Raw genomic sequence first — 17,837 nt, 5'->3', positions numbered from 1 at the left:
TGAGTGGTGGCATTGGGCACTGGCAGTAGTGGGCACAGTACACGCTGTGGGCCTGACACACACGCTGGCAGGCAACTGCAATTATTTTACAGTAAAAAAAGTGATTTACTGTTTTAAATGCAAGCTACTGTGACACCAGATATGAGTGGTGGCACTGGCAGTAGTGAGCACAGTACACGCTGTGGGCCTGACACACACACGCTGGCAGGCAACTGCAATTATATTACAGTGAAAAAATTGTTTTACTGTTTTAAATACAAGCTACTGTGACACCAGATATGAGTGGTGGCACTGGGCACTGGCAGTAGTGGGCACAGTACACGCTGTGGGCCTGACACACACGCTGGCAGGCAACTGTATTTATTTTACAGTGAAAAAAGTGTTTTACTGTTTTAAATGCTAGCTACTGTGACACCAGATATAAGTGCTGGCACTGGGCACTGGCAGTAGTGGGCACAGTACACGCTGTGGGCCTGACACACACGCTGACAGGCAACTGCAATTATATTACAGTGAAAAAAGTGATTTACTGTTTTAAATGCAAGCTACTGTGACACCAGATATGAGTGGTGGCACTGGCAGTAGTGGGCACAGTACACGCTGTGGGCCTGACACACACGCTGACAGGCAACTGCAATTATATTACAGTGAAAAAAGTGATTTACTGTTTTAAATGCAAGCTACTGTGACACCAGATATGAGTGGTGGCACTGGGCACGGACAGTAGTGTGCACAGTACACGCTGTGGTCCTGACACATACGCTGGCAGGCAACTGCAATTATATTACAGTGAAAAAAGTGTTTTACTGTTTTAAATGCAAGCTACTGTGACACCAGATATGAGTTGTGGCACTGGGCACTGGCAGTAGTGAGCACAGTACACGCTATGGGCCTGACACACTCCCTGGCAGGCAACTGCAATTATATTACAGTGAAAAAAGTGATTTACTGTTTTAAATGCAAGCTACTGTGACACCAGATATGAGTGGTGGCACTGGGCACTGGCAGTAGTGGGCACAGTACACGCTGTGGGCCTGACACACATGCTGGCAGGCAACTGCAATTATATTACAGTGAAAAAAGTGTTTTACTGTTTTAAATGCAAGCTTTTGTGACACCAGATATGAGTGGCGGCACTGGGCACTAGCAGTAGTGGGCATAGTACACGCTGTGGGCCTGACACACACGCTTTCAGACAACTGCAATTATATTACTGTGAAAAAAGCTATTTATAGTTTTAAATGCAAGCTACTATGAAACCAGATATGAGTGGTGGCACTGGGCACTGGCAGTAGTGGGCACAGTACACGCTGTGGGCCTGACACACACGCTGGCAGGCAACTGCAATTATATTACAGAGAAGAAAAAAAATAAGCAGACTGATGTACTAGCCCTAAAAAGGACTTTTTGGGGTGCTGTCAGGACGCTGTCCTTACAGCAGATCAGATGAGTCTTTGAGGACTGGAGTGGACACTGAATACACTGGCCTAGCTATCGATTTCCCTATTAAATCAGCAGCAGCTGCACTGTCCCTGCTCTCACTAACACTGCAGCTTCCGAATGAATCTAAGATGGATGCTGTCCTTGCTTTTTGATAGGAGGTGGAAGGGTCTGGGAGGGAGGGTATGCTGCTGATTGGCTGGAATGTGTCTGCTGACTGTGAGGTACAGGATCAAAGTTTTCTCATTGATGACGTATATGTTCGCCCGCCGCGGCGAACAAGTGATGTTCGCCGGGAACTGTTCGCCGGCGAATAGTTCGGGACATCTCTACTCACCAGCAGGCCTTCACCTACAATCTTTTACAGGGTCAACTCACCTGAAGGCCCTCACATATAATGTTTTAGAGGGTCAGCCCACCTGCAAGCCCTCACCTACAACTTTTTAGAGGGTCAGCTCCCCAGCAGGCCCTTCACCTACAATCTTTTAGAGGGTCATCTCACCAGCACACCCTCGCATATAATCTTCTACAGGGTCAGCTCACCAGCACGTCCTCACCTACAATCTATTACAGGGTCAGCTCACCTGCAGGCCCACACCTTAAATCTTTTACAGGGTCAGCTTACCAGCAGGCCCTTGCATATAATGTTTTACAGGGTCAGCTCACCAGCAGGCCCTTGCATATAATTTTTTTTACAGGTTCAGCTCACCAGCAGGCCCTCACCTACAATCTATTACAGGGTCAGCTTGCCAGCAGGCCCGCACCTACAATCTTTTACAGGGTTAGATCACAAGCAGGCCCGCACCTCAAATCTTTTACAGGGTGAGCTTACCAGCAGGCCCTCGCATATAAGGTTTTACAGGCTCAGCTCACCAGCAGGCCCTTGCATATAATTTTTTTGAGGGTCAGCTCACCAGCATGACCTCACCTACAATGTTTTACAGGGTCGGCTCACCAGCAGGCCCTTACCTACAATGTTTTACAGGGTCAGCTCTCTAGCAGGCCCTCGCATATAAGTTTTTTAGAGTGTCAGCTCACCAGCAGGCCCGCACCTAAAATCTTTTACAGGGTCAGCTCACCTGCAGGCCCGCACCTAAAATCTTTTACAGGGTCAGCTCACCAGCAGGCCCTTGCATATAATTTTTTTGAGGGTCAGCTCACCAGCATGACCTCACCTACAATGTTTTACAGGGTCAGCTCACCTGAAGACCCTCGCATATAATTTTTTACAGGGTCAGCTCACCAGCAGGCCCTTACCTACAATGTTTTACAGGGTCAGCTCTCTAGCAGGCCCTCGCATATAAGTTTTTTAGAGTGTCAGCTCACCAGCAGGCCCGCACCTAAAATCTTTTACAGGGTCAGCTCACCTGCAGGCCCGCACCTAAAATCTTTTACAGGCTCAGCTCACCAGCAGGCCCTTGCATATAATTTTTTTGAGGGTCAGCTCACCAGCATGACCTCACCTACAATGTTTTACAGGGTCAGCTCACCTGAAGACCCTCGCATATAATTTTTTACAGGGTCAGCTCACCAGCAGGCCCTTACCTACAATGTTTTACAGGGTCAGCTCTCTAGCAGGCCCTCGCATATAAGTTTTTTAGAGTGTCAGCTCACCAGCAGGCCCGCACCTAAAATCTTTTACAGGGTCAGCTCACCTGCAGGCCCGCACCTAAAATCTTTTACAGGCTCAGCTCACCAGCAGGCCCTTGCATATAATTTTTTTGAGGGTCAGCTCACCAGCATGACCTCACCTACAATGTTTTACAGGGTCAGCTCACCTGAAGACCCTCGCATATAATTTTTTACAGGGTCAGCTCACCAGCAGGCCCTTACCTACAATGTTTTACAGGGTCAGCTCTCTAGCAGGCCCTCGCATATAAGTTTTTTAGAGTGTCAGCTCACCAGCAGGCCCGCACCTAAAATCTTTTACAGGGTCAGCTCACCTGCAGGCCCGCACCTAAAATCTTTTACAGGCTCAGCTCACCAGCAGGCCCTTGCATATAATTTTTTTGAGGGTCAGCTCACCAGCATGACCTCACCTACAATGTTTTACAGGGTCAGCTCACCTGAAGACCCTCGCATATAATTTTTTACAGGGTCAGCTCACCAGCAGGCCCTTACCTACAATGTTTTACAGGGTCAGCTCTCTAGCAGGCCCTTGCATATAAGTTTTTTAGAGTGTCAGCTCACCAGCAGGCCCGCACCTAAAATCTTTTACAGGGTCAGCTCACCTGCAGGCCCGCACCTAAAATCTTTTACAGGGTCAGCTCACCAGCAGGCCCTTGCATATAATTTTTTTACAGGGTCATCTCACCAGCAGGCCCTCACCTACAATCTTTTACAGGGTCAGCTCACCAGCAGGCCCTCACCTACAATCTTTTACAGGGTCAGCTTACCAGCAGGCCCGCACCTACAATCTTTTACAGGGTCAGATCACAAGCAGGCCCGCACCTCAAATCTTTTACACGGTCAGCTCACCTGCAGGCCCGCACCTAAAATCTTTTACAGGGTCAGTTCACCAGCAGGCCCTCGCATATAATTTTTTAGAGGTTTAGCTCACCAGCAGGCCTTCACCTACAATCTTTTACAGGGTCAACACACTTGAAGGCCCTCGCATATAATGTTTTAGAGGGTCAGCTCACCTGCAGACCCTCACCTACAACCTTTTAGAGGGTCAGCTCACCAGCAGGCCCTCACCTACAATGTTTTAGAGGGTTAGCTCACCTGCAGGCTCGCACCTAAAATCTTTTACAGGGTCCGCTCACCTGCAGGCCCGCACCTAAAATCTTTTACAGGGTCAGCTCACCAGCAGGCCCTTGCATATAATTTTTTTACAGGGTCAGCTCACCAGCAGGCCCTCACCTACAATGTTTTACAGGGTCAGCTCACCTGAAGACCCTCGCATATAATTTTTTACAGGGTCAGCTCACCAGCAGGCCCTTACCTACAATGTTTTACAGGGTCAGCTCTCTAGCAGGCCCTCGCATATAAGTTTTTTAGAGTGTCAGCTCACCAGCAGGCCCGCACCTAAAATCTTTTACAGGGTCAGCTCACTTGCAGGCCCGCACCTAAAATCTTTTACAGGCTCAGCTCACCAGCAGGCCCTTGCATATAATTTTTTTGAGGGTCAGCTCACCAGCATGACCTCACCTACAATGTTTTACAGGGTCAGCTCACCTGAAGACCCTCGCATATAATTTTTTACAGGGTCAGCTCACCAGCAGGCCCTTACCTACAATGTTTTACAGGGTCAGCTCTCTAGCAGGCCCTTGCATATAAGTTTTTTAGAGTGTCAGCTCACCAGCAGGCCCGCACCTAAAATCTTTTACAGGGTCAGCTCACCTGCAGGCCCGCACCTAAAATCTTTTACAGGGTCAGCTCACCAGCAGGCCCTTGCATATAATTTTTTTACAGGGTCAGCTCACCAGCAGGCCCTCACCTACAATCTTTTACAGGGTCAGCTCACCAGCAGGCCCTCACCTACAATCTTTTACAGGGTCAGCTTACCAGCAGGCCCGCACCTACAATCTTTTACAGGGTCAGATCACAAGCAGGCCCGCACCTCAAATCTTTTACACGGTCAGCTCACCTGCAGGCCCGCACCTAAAATCTTTTACAGGGTCAGTTCACCAGCAGGCCCTCGCATATAATTTTTTAGAGGTTTAGCTCACCAGCAGGCCTTCACCTACAATCTTTTACAGGGTCAACACACTTGAAGGCCCTCGCATATAATGTTTTAGAGGGTCAGCTCACCTGCAGACCCTCACCTACAACCTTTTAGAGGGTCAGCTCACCAGCAGGCCCTCACCTACAATGTTTTAGAGGGTTAGCTCACCTGCAGGCTCGCACCTAAAATATTTTACAGGGTCCGTTCACCAGCAGGCCCGCACCTAAAGTCTTTTACAGGGTCAGCTCACCAGCAGGCCCGCACCTAAAATATTTTACAGGGTCAGCTCACCTGCAGGCCTGCACCTAAAATCTTTTACAGGGTCAACTCACCTGCAGGCCTGCACCTAATTATACCTAATAGGTAATTTGCGCGCATGCTGCCTTGCTTGGATGTGGTAGCCGTAGCCGTTTCTCAGACTCCCTCTCCGGAAACAAACCCTGATTTCCCCGTTGCCCATTGTCACCATGGTTTATGCAGAAAATAACATCGAAAGTTGATAGGTCAGACATCCAAATGGATCGTTACAGTCACGGGGACGTGCAATCGGCCCCAGGTTATCTAGAGTCACCAAAGCGGCAGCAGGCCCTCACCCATAATCTTTTAGATGGTCAGATCTTTTGTGGAGTGTATTAGTGGCAAAAGTAAAATATATTTGCCGTTCAGCGGTGCAGTTATATGTTCTAAAGCCTTTTGTGGAGTGTATTAGTGGCAAAAGAAAAAATATCTTTGCCGTTGAGCGATGCAGTTATATATTCTAAAGCCTTTTGTGGAGTGTATTTGTGGCAAGAGAAAAATATATTTGTCATTCAGCGGTGCAGTTACATGTTCTAAAGCCTTTTGTGGCATGTATTAGTGGCAAAAGAAAAATATATTAGCCATTCAGCAGTTCAGTTATACCGAATTTTTCGCCCAAAAGTGGGGGGAAAATAGCAGTGCGTCTTATGGGGCGAATGCTGCTGATTTTGCCGTATTTTCACCCGCGCGGCGGGTGTATCAGCTGTGAGGGAGGAGGGGCTGAGGGCCGGCATCTGCTTTTATAATGACAGCGGGGCCAGTGCAGTGACTGTATTCTACTACACGGGCCCCGCTCACTGTATAATCGTATCTCTAATAGTTAATTATGTATATACCGGTAATCGCATAATCAGCGCTACTTACAACTACAAGCGCTTTATAGGTAGCAGAGAGGAGGGAGGAGGCAGGCCGGGAGGACGGGCAGGCGGTGCGTCACTCACTACGTCACGCTCCTGCGCCGCCGACTTTATGAATGAAGCAGGCGGCGTGGGCGCATGACGTATTGACTCACGCTGCCAGCGCCTGTCCTCCCGGCCTGCCTCCTCCCTCCTTTCTGCTACCTACCGAGCGCTTGTAGTTGTAAGTAATACAGGCGCTGATTATGCGATTACCGGTATATACATAATTAACTATTACAGATACGATTATACTGTGAGCGGGGCCCGTGTAGTAGAATACAGTCACTGCATGGGCCCCGCTGTCATTATAAAAGCAGATGCGACCCCCACCCCCTGTATTGAGGGTCATTCACTACAGGGACACTTATGGAGGGGATCGGATGACACATAGCATAAGATGCTATATATGTGTCATCCACAGATCCCCCCATAACTGCCATACACAGATCCCCATAACAGTGCCATCCAGAGACCCCAATAATAGCCACCCACAGATCCCCCATAAGTGTCACCCACAGATCCCCCATAAGTGTTACCCACAGATCCCCCATAAGTGTCACCCACAGATCCCCCATAAGTGTCACCCACAGATCCCCCATAAGTGTCACCCACAGATCCCCCATAACAGTGCGTCACCCACAGATCCCCCATAACAGTTCGCCATCCACAGATCCCCCAAAACAGTTCGCCATCCACAGATCCCCCATAACAGTGCGCCATCCACGGACCACAATTAGTTCAAAACCCACCAAAAGCAGAAGTTCCATTGTACTACAGCCATTTACAGGGTGTAATAATAGGATAGATACGTATGTCTTATTAGCTGTTCTGTGGTGAATTGTGATTTCTGTATTTATATTTTGGGTGTATTAATAGGAAAAAGAATACTAGAAAACTGATGGGTGATTGTAGACCTCCTTTTGCTGTATGTACCGAATTACGTCGATTAGCCATTCAATGTTGAAATTTGTTTGTGATACAGCCTTTTTTGGGAAAATTGGTCGGTAGCTATAACTATGGTAAAGGACAAAATATGTCCTTTACGGCCCACTGGGTAAATGTGGTTTCTGCCCAGGCACATCAGCAACTTGGCCAGGTGACGCCGCTTCCGCCTCCACGTTTTCACGCTGTTGGTCCTGCGACAATGTCCGCCTCCTGCGACAATGTCCGCCTCTACCTCCTCATCCTCCACCGTGTCCTCAGGCTCTACTGCAGGGACAGTTGAATACTGATGGATTACTGACCAAATGCTGACCGAGTGAAGGTGGATGCTCAACAGACAGGATCCGTTTTTTGGGGGTTATTTTTCTGGTGGATCAAAGGAATGGCAAAATAATCAATGACATCAACATAAACTTACTGCTGACACCCTCTCCACTCTGTCGGGGGGCTCTACTTGAATAAGCATTTAATAGAACAGGTTCTGTAGACATCTATGTGGAATCAGCTGATGACGGTGTAAAAGGAGTGCGCTTCTTCTTGGCGCTAACATCGACCTGTTAGGCTGAGTTCAAACTTGAGTTATTTGGTTTTGGCTCCATGACTGCCCAAATAAGTGAAGTGTGCAGTGATTCTAAGAGCGACGCCTGTCATCTGCATGTCACACTGATTCACAGTATTATTTCACTACCTCAGTAGACTCCCTATGCGTGTTACTGCAAGGCACAGTGTTCTACACCACTATAAAGGCTCTCTGCAGCCAGGAATAACCCGTTTTTTAACAAAATTTGCCGTGAATAAATTCGGATCGAACCAAATTTTTTAAGAATGTGGTGAACCGGCCGAATTGAATTTTTTGAAAATTCGCTCATCTCTAATGACAATATATCCATCAATCAGCTTATAATTATATGATTTTACAGTATGGCAGGAGTGCTTAGAGACAACACATGGATCTTATAGGTATTAACTCAGGACTACTTGTATGGGGGTGCCAGTGGTGTTAGGATGCCGCTTTGTCTCCTGTCAGCTCAGCTTGGCTTTTCCCAGAGGGGCGAATGTTGGGGCATGACTACAGAATAATAAACTAGGTCAGTCTCATGCCAATAATATATTCTCATGATATTTTACTAATGTGTAGTCTGAGACACTGGAACACCCAACTCAAAAATGAAAAACATTAAGGCTAGTTTCACATCTCTGGAGCAATTCCGGCAGAAGGTCTTGGCAGAGAACAGCTTGCTGGAATTCTCCAGATGTGGCACTGCCGGATGCAACCCAAATGCCCGCCGGGTACATTAACTATAATGGGGTCCAGAGTAGATCTGGCCGCTATCCAGCAGAAATGATAAAAATCAGCCGGACAAAAACGGCTGCATGCTACAGTTTGTGTTCCTGACGATCCCTGGCAGTCTCTGCCAGAAATGGCTACCAGATTACAATGCGGAGATGTGAAACTAGCTTCTAGTGTGTTTTCTGTATTAGGTTTTTGATGCAGTTTATGAAGTCAAAGCCAAGAGTGGATCCAAAAAGAGGAAATTACTTTATACTTGTCCTCTTTGATCAGTTCCTGGATTTGGTTTCAAAAGCTGTATAAAAACAGAATGTGGAAATCCATTTTAAAACCACTGACAAGTGAATTGTATAACACTGATTATCTTGTTACAATGGCACTGTCAAGGAGTAGAGGCCAAATTGTGCCAGTCGGATAACTGGGTCACAGCTGTGTAGGGGAAAATTGTTCATAGTGCCTACGCTCACCTCTGTCCTCTGCTGAAAGCATCAACAATAGGCACGTGAGCATCACAACTTAACTAAGGAGCAATGGATGAAGCATGGTCTGACCAGTCACTTTTTGTTTTAAATCATGTAGATAGCCAGGTGCATGTGCATTCCTTACTTGGAGAAGAAATGGCCAGAAGATACACTATGGGATGAAGGCAACCTGGCAGAGGCAGTGTGATGCTCTGAGCAGTGTTCTGCTGGGAAACCTTGGGTCCTGGGAATTGTTTTTTAATAAAAATGTTGCTCCATTTGTCTGCTGCAGCCTGCATGCATTCTACAGGGGCTGCTCTTAAGGGGTTAATTCTTAGCCCATTACGATCATGTCATGGGGGTTGGCGATGGGATGTTACTAAAGTTTCATGATGAGGGCTGTGTGGTGTCTCTGTTCTTGGCCAGTCAATCACACCCCTCATCCCACGAGCTATAATGTGGGTTCAGCTTTTGTGCTTGTATTATCACTATGCTGTTTTGTTATAGCACTGGACCTTAAAGGGAACCAGTCACCGGGATTTTGTGTATAGAGCTGAGGACATGGGTTGCTAGATGGCCGCTAGCACATCCGAAATACCCAGTTCCCATAGCTCTGTGTGCTTTTATGGTGTAAAAAAAACGATTTGATACATATGCAAATTAACCTGAGATGAGTCCTGTCCCTGACTCATCTCACGTACAGGACTCATCTCAGGTAATTTTGCATATGTATCAAATCGTTTTTTTTTACACCATAAAAGCACACAGAGCTATGGGAACTGGGTATTGCGGATGTGCTAGTGGCCATCTAGCAACCCATGTCCTCAGCTCTATACACAAAATCCCAGGGACAGGTTCCTTTAAGAAAAGACTTTCCAAAGTTAGTGTACAGGATGTCGCAATCAGTTTCAACTGTTGCACTTCTTGCCTATGGTAGCTTCAATAGCGCTTTGCCGAATTTGTATGTGATTTGCTACACCCCATAAATTTCTTATGTGAAAATTGCCTGTATTTCTCATGCAATTGCATGTTCTTGAGGGTCAATGGGAAAGATTCATGAAAACTGTCTAACATAAGAACACTCTACCAACTACCAATGGACTATCAACCATGGCACAGTCTTCATTTTATAATCTTTTTTATTGGACAGTTTTTATGAATCTTGTCCAATGTATTCTTATGGGTTGCAACTATGGGAGCTGTCATGCTGTAAAATCTCTTCATGAAGCCCTAGTCTTGGTGAAAATGCCGACTGCCACCTCTAGTTCATTAAGTACACAGAGAAACAAGCCTTACTATAAGAAGAATAGTTCCTTTATTTTCCTTCTTCTTTGATATATGGCACAATCAAGCTTATAAAATGGAGTGCTCGTCATATTTAGGCAGCTGAGTTGTCAGTATTTGCTTTTTTATGGAGTGCTGTATTTGCCAAAGAAAAGAATGTTCTTAGTGTCATTGTGCCGAATGAAGGAGAAACGGGTGATCTGCATTGAATTCCTCTTCACGGGACAAGCAAAACAATGTCCTGGCATACGTGGCAGCCACAGCCTCTGTGCCTTCTTCATTTACCTCCACAAAAGACTTGTGAATGACTTCAGATAAGAATAGATTTGGAGATCCTGATATGCCGGATAGATCTGCACGAGCTGCATCAAAAATATCCACCATTCCCAGAGCAGATAATGTTGATTTCAGCTTGTAATTTTCTTCTAATTTGAATTTTGGCAGATGCACACGTACATCAATTGGATACATGTGTTGTGTCCATTCCTGAAGTTTTTCTAAGGTAATTTCTTTTTCAAGCTGCAACAAAATTTACATATAGTGTTTAAATCCTAATTTTATTAAGCTGAGCAATGTTCACACAGGCTCATTTCAATTCCCCCTAAAAATATTCCAATTATGAGTATGTATGTACATGGAGATGGAATGAGATAGTTGTTGGCTTACCGAGCATTCGACCTACAGATATTAAAGGTGTATGAGCCCCTTACTGATAATGAGATGACTTCACTGAGTCTGGCCAGTCTACACAGCAAAGTATGCTGCAGAAAATAATTAATATCTGCCTATAATGTGTGGGCTCTGGTGGCTATTGGGAAGACTACAATATTCCGGGCATAGCCATATGAAAAAAGAAAAAAAAAATAACATTTATATAACAAAAGCAGTCTAAATAATGGCAAAAAGCAATATTTTGTTCCATTATCATGAAATTAACATACCTTTTGTAAACCAGTTGTTTCGTCTTCGATATTGTCTGGTAATAGGATAATCATGCTAAGTTCGTTTCCCACATATGGGAGCTCGAGGATTCGACAACGAAGTTCCGGGATGTAGTTGAAAGGCAGCTTTTTCTTCTGATACATCATTTTAACAGGTTTTTGTTCATTCTGGACATAAGAAAAATGTATTTATGTTATATTATGTTCAATTTAATCTAACTCTCATCTTAATCTTAAAAGGGAACCTGTTATCAACTTTATGCTGACCTCACTGAGAGCAGCATAAATTAGTGACAGAAATGCAGATTTCAGTGGTGTGTCAATCATGAGCTAAAAGTAAGTGGCTACTGAGAACCAGCATCATAATCATTGCAGCCCAGGCCTTGAAAAGAGTCAAATCTACTTGAGAAGAGTCATGGTTATTCATAATCTCCTGCTCTCTCACCCATCTGCTGATGATCGGCAGTTCTCTCCTAGAGAGAAAGGGAGAGAACTAGGTAGAAGACTGTCAGTCATCAGCAGGTGGGCAGGAGAGCAGGAATTCATGAATAACCAGGACTCTTCTCAGGTGGCCGGGACTCTTTTCCAGGCCCAGTCTGCAATGATTGTGATGTTGGTTCTAGTCAACCACTTACTTTTAACTTATAAATGACAGACCGCTGAAATCAACTCACCTGTCTCTACTTTATTCTGCAGTTAGTATGGGCAGCATAAAGTTGATGACAGGTTCCCTTTAGGGCTGTATTACACTGACTGATATTTGGGACAATAATAGGGTCTCAATACCGGAAAAAAAACAGAACAGAATGCTCCAAAATGCATTCTGTTCCGTTCTCATACCAGAGAGCATGCTGCGGTTTGCTTTCCGTCCTGGGATACGGAGCAAGACGCAATCTCTGGCACAATCTGACACAACAAAAAACGGATCCGTCCCCCATTGTCTTTCAATGGAATTCATGATCCGTCTTGGCAATGTTTTGCTGAACACTGCCGGATCCAGCAAAAATGCTAGTCTGAATGTAGCCTAATACTGCCATCAATTGCCCGATGAATGAGCAAACGTTCGTTCTTTGGGCAATTCTGATTTTTAACCCTTTCATGACCAAAGGTCATTGATGCCCCAGTGTCCAGGTCAAAATTTACAAATCTGACATGCGTCACTTTAAGTGGTAATAGCTTTGGAACACTTTTACTTATCCACGCCATTCTGAGATTGTTTTCTCGTGACACATTGTACTTCGTGACAGTCATAAATTTGAGTCAATATATATCTCCTTTTTAAAAAAAAAATCCAAATTGACCAAAAAAATGTAAAAATTTGCAATTTTCTAAATTTCAATTTCTCTGCTTCTAAAACAGAAAGTGATACCTCATAAAATATTTATTACATAACATTCCCCATATGTCTACTTTATGTTGGCATCATTTTGGAAATGTTATTTTATTTTTTTAGGACGTTAGAAGGCTTAGAAGTTTAGAAGCAATTCTTAAAATTTTTAAGAAAATTTCCAAAACCCACTTTTTAAGAACTAGTTCAGGTCTGAAGTCACTTTGTGGGGCCTACATAGTGGATAACCCCATAAATGACCCCATTGTAGAAACTACACCCCTCAAGGTATTCAAAACCAATTTTACAAACATTATTAACCCTTTAGGTGTTCCACAAGAATTAAAGGAAAATGGAGATGAAATTTCTAAATTTCACTTTTTTAGCAGATTTTCTATTTTATTACATTTTTTTCTTTAACACATTAAGGGTTAACAGCCAAACAAAACTCAATATTTATTACTCTGATTCTGCGGTTTACAGAAACACCCCACATGTGGTCGTAAACTGATGTAAGGGCGCACGGCAGGGCGCAGAATAGAAGGAGCGCCGCATGGTTTTTGGAAGGCAGATTTTGCTGGATTGGTTTTCTGAACGCCATATGTTTTTTATTTTTCTACAGATAGTCTTGTGCAGGGGCTCATTTTTTGCAGAAAGAGTTGAGGTTTTTATTGGTACCATTTTTGGGTACATAGGATTTTTTGATCATTCATTATTACACTTTATGGGACAAGGTGGCCAAAAAATTGGCTGTTTTGGAAAAGTTTTTTTTTTTTTTTTTTTTTACAGCGTTCATCTGAGGGGTTAGGTCATGTGACAGTTTTATAGAGCAGATCGTTACGGATGTGGCAATACCTAATATGTATACTTTTTCTTATTTATTTAAGTTTTACACAATAATAGCATTTCTGAAACCAAAAAAATGATGTTTTAGTGTCTCCATAGTCTGAGAGCCATAGCTTATTTATTTTTTGGGCGATTGTCTTAAATATGGGCTCATTTTTTGCGGGATGAGGTAACGGTTTGATTGGTACTATTTTGGGGTATATTCGCCTTTTTTGATCGCTTGGTGTTGCACTTTTTGTGATGTAAGGTGACAAAAATGGCTTATTTTTTTACACCGTTTTCATTTTTTATTTTTTATGGTGTTTATTGGACGGGGTTGATGATGTGATATATTTATAGAGATGGTCGTTACGGACGCGGTGACACCTAATATGTGTGGTTTTCTGTTTGTTTGGGGTTTTTTTTATAGGAAAAGGAAATTTATTTTTTACATTTTTATTTATTTATTTTTACTTTTATTATTTTCACTTTTTTTTTTATCAGTTCCCTCTTGGATCTTGAAGATCCAGTGGGGCTGATGGTTGTACTATACTTTGCAATGCTCTTGCATTGCAAAGTATAATACAATCAGATGCCTGTAGGTGGCAGCACTGGACGCCTATACCATGGCAACCATCGGGCGCTGCGATCGCAGCAGCCCTGATGGTTGAGAGAGAGGGGGCCCCCTCCCTCTATTACCCCCATGGATGCCGCTACTGCGGCATCTATGGGGTTACAGCAGTGTCAGCATAGAGCTGACACACGCTGCTGATGGCGGCGGCTCAGGAATGGAGCCGCCGCCATCACACACACACAAGGGGGACCGCATCGGGGGCAGGGGGCAGCGCTGGAAACGGGGGAGGGGGGGGCAGCATTTTACTTACAGATCGGGGCAGGAGGGGGCGGACCGCTTCGGGGGGGCAGGATAAGATGATCGACACGAAGGAGGCACAGATCGGTGCAGGAGGGGGCGGACCGCATCAGGGGCAGGACAAGAACAAGGAGGGGGCACAGATCGGGGCAGGACCGCATCGGGGGCAGGACATGAACAAGGAGGGGGCACAGAGGGGGCTTCAGGACACATTACCGATTTCAGGCTGTGATCTGCAGAGCGCAGATCAGAGCCTGAAACCGGCATTTTAACACTGCCGCGATCCGATTGGTTAGTCTGCACAGACTAACCAATCGGATCGATTGCCGGCAAGGGGCCACTCTGATTGGCCCCTTGCCGGCATTACCGCACTGTATGCTGTCCGTGACAGCAGCAGGACAGGGGCAGAAGCTTAAATCCAAGCGCTTTGCAGCGCTTGGATTAAAGAGCTGCCAGAACGTGTATATACGTGGTAGCTGCACGGGGCATGTGCAGCTATCACGTATATATACAGATTGCAGTCGTGAAAGGGTTAAGCATACTTAAAAATCATTGTTTGACGGTGGCAGATCGTGCTGTGTAATAGTGATCTGCAGCCGCCAAACCACTAGACAATATGGAGACAAGCGATGGCATAGCAATCATTCCTCCCCATGCTGCGGAGGAGATCGCCGCATGTAATAGCAATGGTCTCCTCCGCTAGCTAGCAAGCGATTGCCGGGAGGGAATGCTTCCCTGCCTGTCTAATACAAGATTTACTCTGAGATTGGAGTGCCAGCTGTGCAATATAGCTAGCATCCCCAAATAGTGGCACGGGCACAGCTTCTGAGCTGGAGCCATCACAGTGCCATAATAGTACATTGCTGAGGCCTAACTACCTGCTTCTAGTATTCCCTTTAAGTTGTATGCGCCCTGTTTAGACAGCAAAATCTGCCGCTGGCAAACAATGATTTAGGTGTCCGCACGAACAAGCATTTTGGCATTTCGGGTAAATGGCAGCACCTTTACACAAGCAGATTATTGCTAACCAGTGTTTGTACGAATGCTCGTTAGCGATAATCTGCCCAAGCATCGGGAAGTGTAAAGAGCCCTTTAATTGTACAGTAAAGGGCAACTCAGTCTATGTGCGGCACGGCTTCTCTGTTTGCGGTACTGGCACATGGCTTATTTGCAGTATGGAGTTGGGCTCCAGTGCATCCACTGTCATGTAGTGTCCATCCATACAACCTCTTCCTCAATTTGGCCAGAACTTCCAGAACTGTAGGAAGAGGAAGAAATACATGCGTGTCTGATGCTCCATTCAAACAAAGAACATGGGCCCCAGTGATCGGACCACCAGTGATCAGACATTTATCCCCTATCCTGTGCATAAACTGTTAGCATGGAACAACCCTTTAACTGTTTCTGCCCCTCTCCCCTGTAGTCTGGTTGTTGGTCTGTGTCCCTCTCCCTCCTTGGAGTAAGTGAAGAATAAAGTGGTTTACATTGTAAGCAGAGTAACCGTTTTATCTTGTCTTATTTACCATGCTAGATTTGCCCTGTTAGGTTTCCATACCTTTCATGGAGCATTGCTGTCACGAGGGTGTCAAGAGCCACGTCTGACTCCGTTATACCCGGGGTCAGGAAGTCGCAGCGGGTGGCTGCGCGTTCTATGTGCAAAGATAGTGCTGTGTCTTAATGGTAGCTTTCTGGGTTTGCCTTGCAACCCTTTTTGGCTCACTCAGGGATCCGTAGCTTCTTCTCCTCAGCTGTTTCTTGTCCAGCACTCCTAACCTCCTTATATTCCCCTCTCTCACTTCTCTGGTTGCCAGATATAGAGCTTCCTGCCTGGACTTCTATACTGACCCACTGGAGCTTTGTAGCTGTGTTCCCTGGTTGTTGTTCCAGAACGTTACCCTCCGGATCCCTGTTGGGCCTTTGTGGTCTGCTGTTGTCGCCCACCTGGGATTATATGTTTGTCTGTATTGTCTGTCCTCTCCTTGGTGTTTTCCTTTTAGTGTCAGTGGTGCGGACTAGTGATCCCACCGCCCCGTTCACTACATAGGGCTCATCTTAGGGAAAGCCAGGGTTTAGGCACGTGATCGGCGTACGGGTGAGGAACCCGTCTAGGGATGTCAGGGCAGTCAGGTGCCAGCCGCAAGGTGAGTCAGGGGTCACCACCTTTCCCTCTCCCTTGGACAGGGCCTTCCCATTTCCCTCCCTTTGCGTGACGCCGGTCATTACATTATATCTGGCCCTTATTTTGTGTAGGTAAAAGAAAAAAAAAATGAAAATAACTTTTTCTTTCTACCTACTTAGAATCCAGTATGGATCCAATTTCTGCTTTGTCAATGCAACTTCAAGGCCTGTCTTTGGAGGTGGCAGGATTGAAGGCGTCGGTCCTCCAGCAACAGCAGCAATTGCAACAGACCGCAAGCCCAGCGGTTGCTACTGGTAACCAGGTTGTTGCGGAACCCAAGGTTGCTCTTCCTGACAGATTTTCTGGGGGGAGGGACAAATTTGTGACGTTCCGTGAGGCCTGTAAATTATATTTTAAGCTGCGCCCTTACTCCTCTGGTAATGAAGAACAGCGGGTGGGGGTTGTTATTCCCCTGCTGCAGGGGGACCCGCAATCCTGGGCGTTCTCTTTACCCACTGATTCCCAGGCTCTCCGGTCAGTGGATGAATTTTTTGGGGCCTTGGGTCTCATATATGATGACCCTGACCGAGTCGCACTGGCTGAGTCGAAATTACGGAGACTCCGACAGGGAGAGCGGCCAGCAGAGGAGTATTGCTCAGAGTTCCGTAGGTGGGCTACGGATACCCAGTGGAACGACCCGGCTCTCAGGAGTCAGTTCTGCTCTGGGTTATCCGAAAGGATTAAGGATGCACTTGCGCTGTATGAGACTCCCTTTTCCCTTGATGCAGTTATGTCCCTTTCTATCAGAATAGATAGACGTCTTAGGGACAGATTGAAAAAACCGGAGCAATTGGTAACCCCTCCCAAGCAGCAGTTAGTCTGTACGGACTTAGACAAGCCTATGCAGCTAGGAGGAACTACTCATCAGGTCCATCCTCCTGAGGCTCGCCGTAGGCGTGGGGTTTGTTTTTTCTGTGGGGAGAGGGGTCATTTTATTAATGTCTGTCCTTCCTTTCTCAAAAACAAAAAACCGTCGGAAAACTACTAACCCCAGGCTGTGTGGAGGATGTCAGCCGGGGGGTATACGTTTCCTCCATACGAACATCGCAATTTGTGTTGCCAGCGGTTGTTGTTTTTGGTATTAAGACAGAGACTATTTCTTTTTTTCTAGACAGTGGAGCAGGAGTAAATTTGATAGATGCCCATTTTGCCCACACTATGGGTTTGTCTCTCTGTACGCTACAGAGACCTATTCCCATATTCGCTATTCATTCTGCTCCTCTGTCTCAGAGAAACCTCACTCACATTGTCCATAACTTACACCTTCGGGTAGGGAACCACCATAACGAGTTGCTTTCATGTTATGTTCTGGAGGGGCTTCCCACTCCTGTGGTGTTGGGTCTTCCCTGGTTGGTAGCGCACAATCCAGTGGTGGATTGGCAGGCCAGGGAGATATTGGAGTGGAGTGAGCAT

The 17,837-nt window shown here is 45.8% G+C and overlaps 1 protein-coding gene across 1 annotated transcript in view; it reads right to left on the bottom strand.

Moving 5' to 3' along the window:
• Positions 1-10,288: 10,288 nt before the first annotated feature.
• The window catches only part of LOC121001244 (leukocyte elastase inhibitor-like), a 69,893-nt gene continuing 62,344 nt past the window's right edge, over positions 10,289-17,837 (bottom strand). Inside the window, exons 6-7 of the mRNA XM_040432219.1 lie at positions 11,223-11,390; positions 10,289-10,800 (exon numbers count right to left, since the gene is read on the bottom strand). Of these exons, the coding sequence (XP_040288153.1) occupies positions 10,450-10,800; positions 11,223-11,390 (519 nt within the window). The 3' untranslated portion in view covers positions 10,289-10,449. The remainder of the gene's footprint in view (positions 10,801-11,222; positions 11,391-17,837) is intronic.

Source organism: Bufo bufo, chromosome 5 (assembly GCF_905171765.1).
Source record: "Bufo bufo chromosome 5, aBufBuf1.1, whole genome shotgun sequence".
Taxonomy (NCBI): Eukaryota; Metazoa; Chordata; class Amphibia; order Anura; family Bufonidae; genus Bufo; species Bufo bufo.
This window is presented reverse-complemented; position numbering and strand designations above follow the sequence as displayed.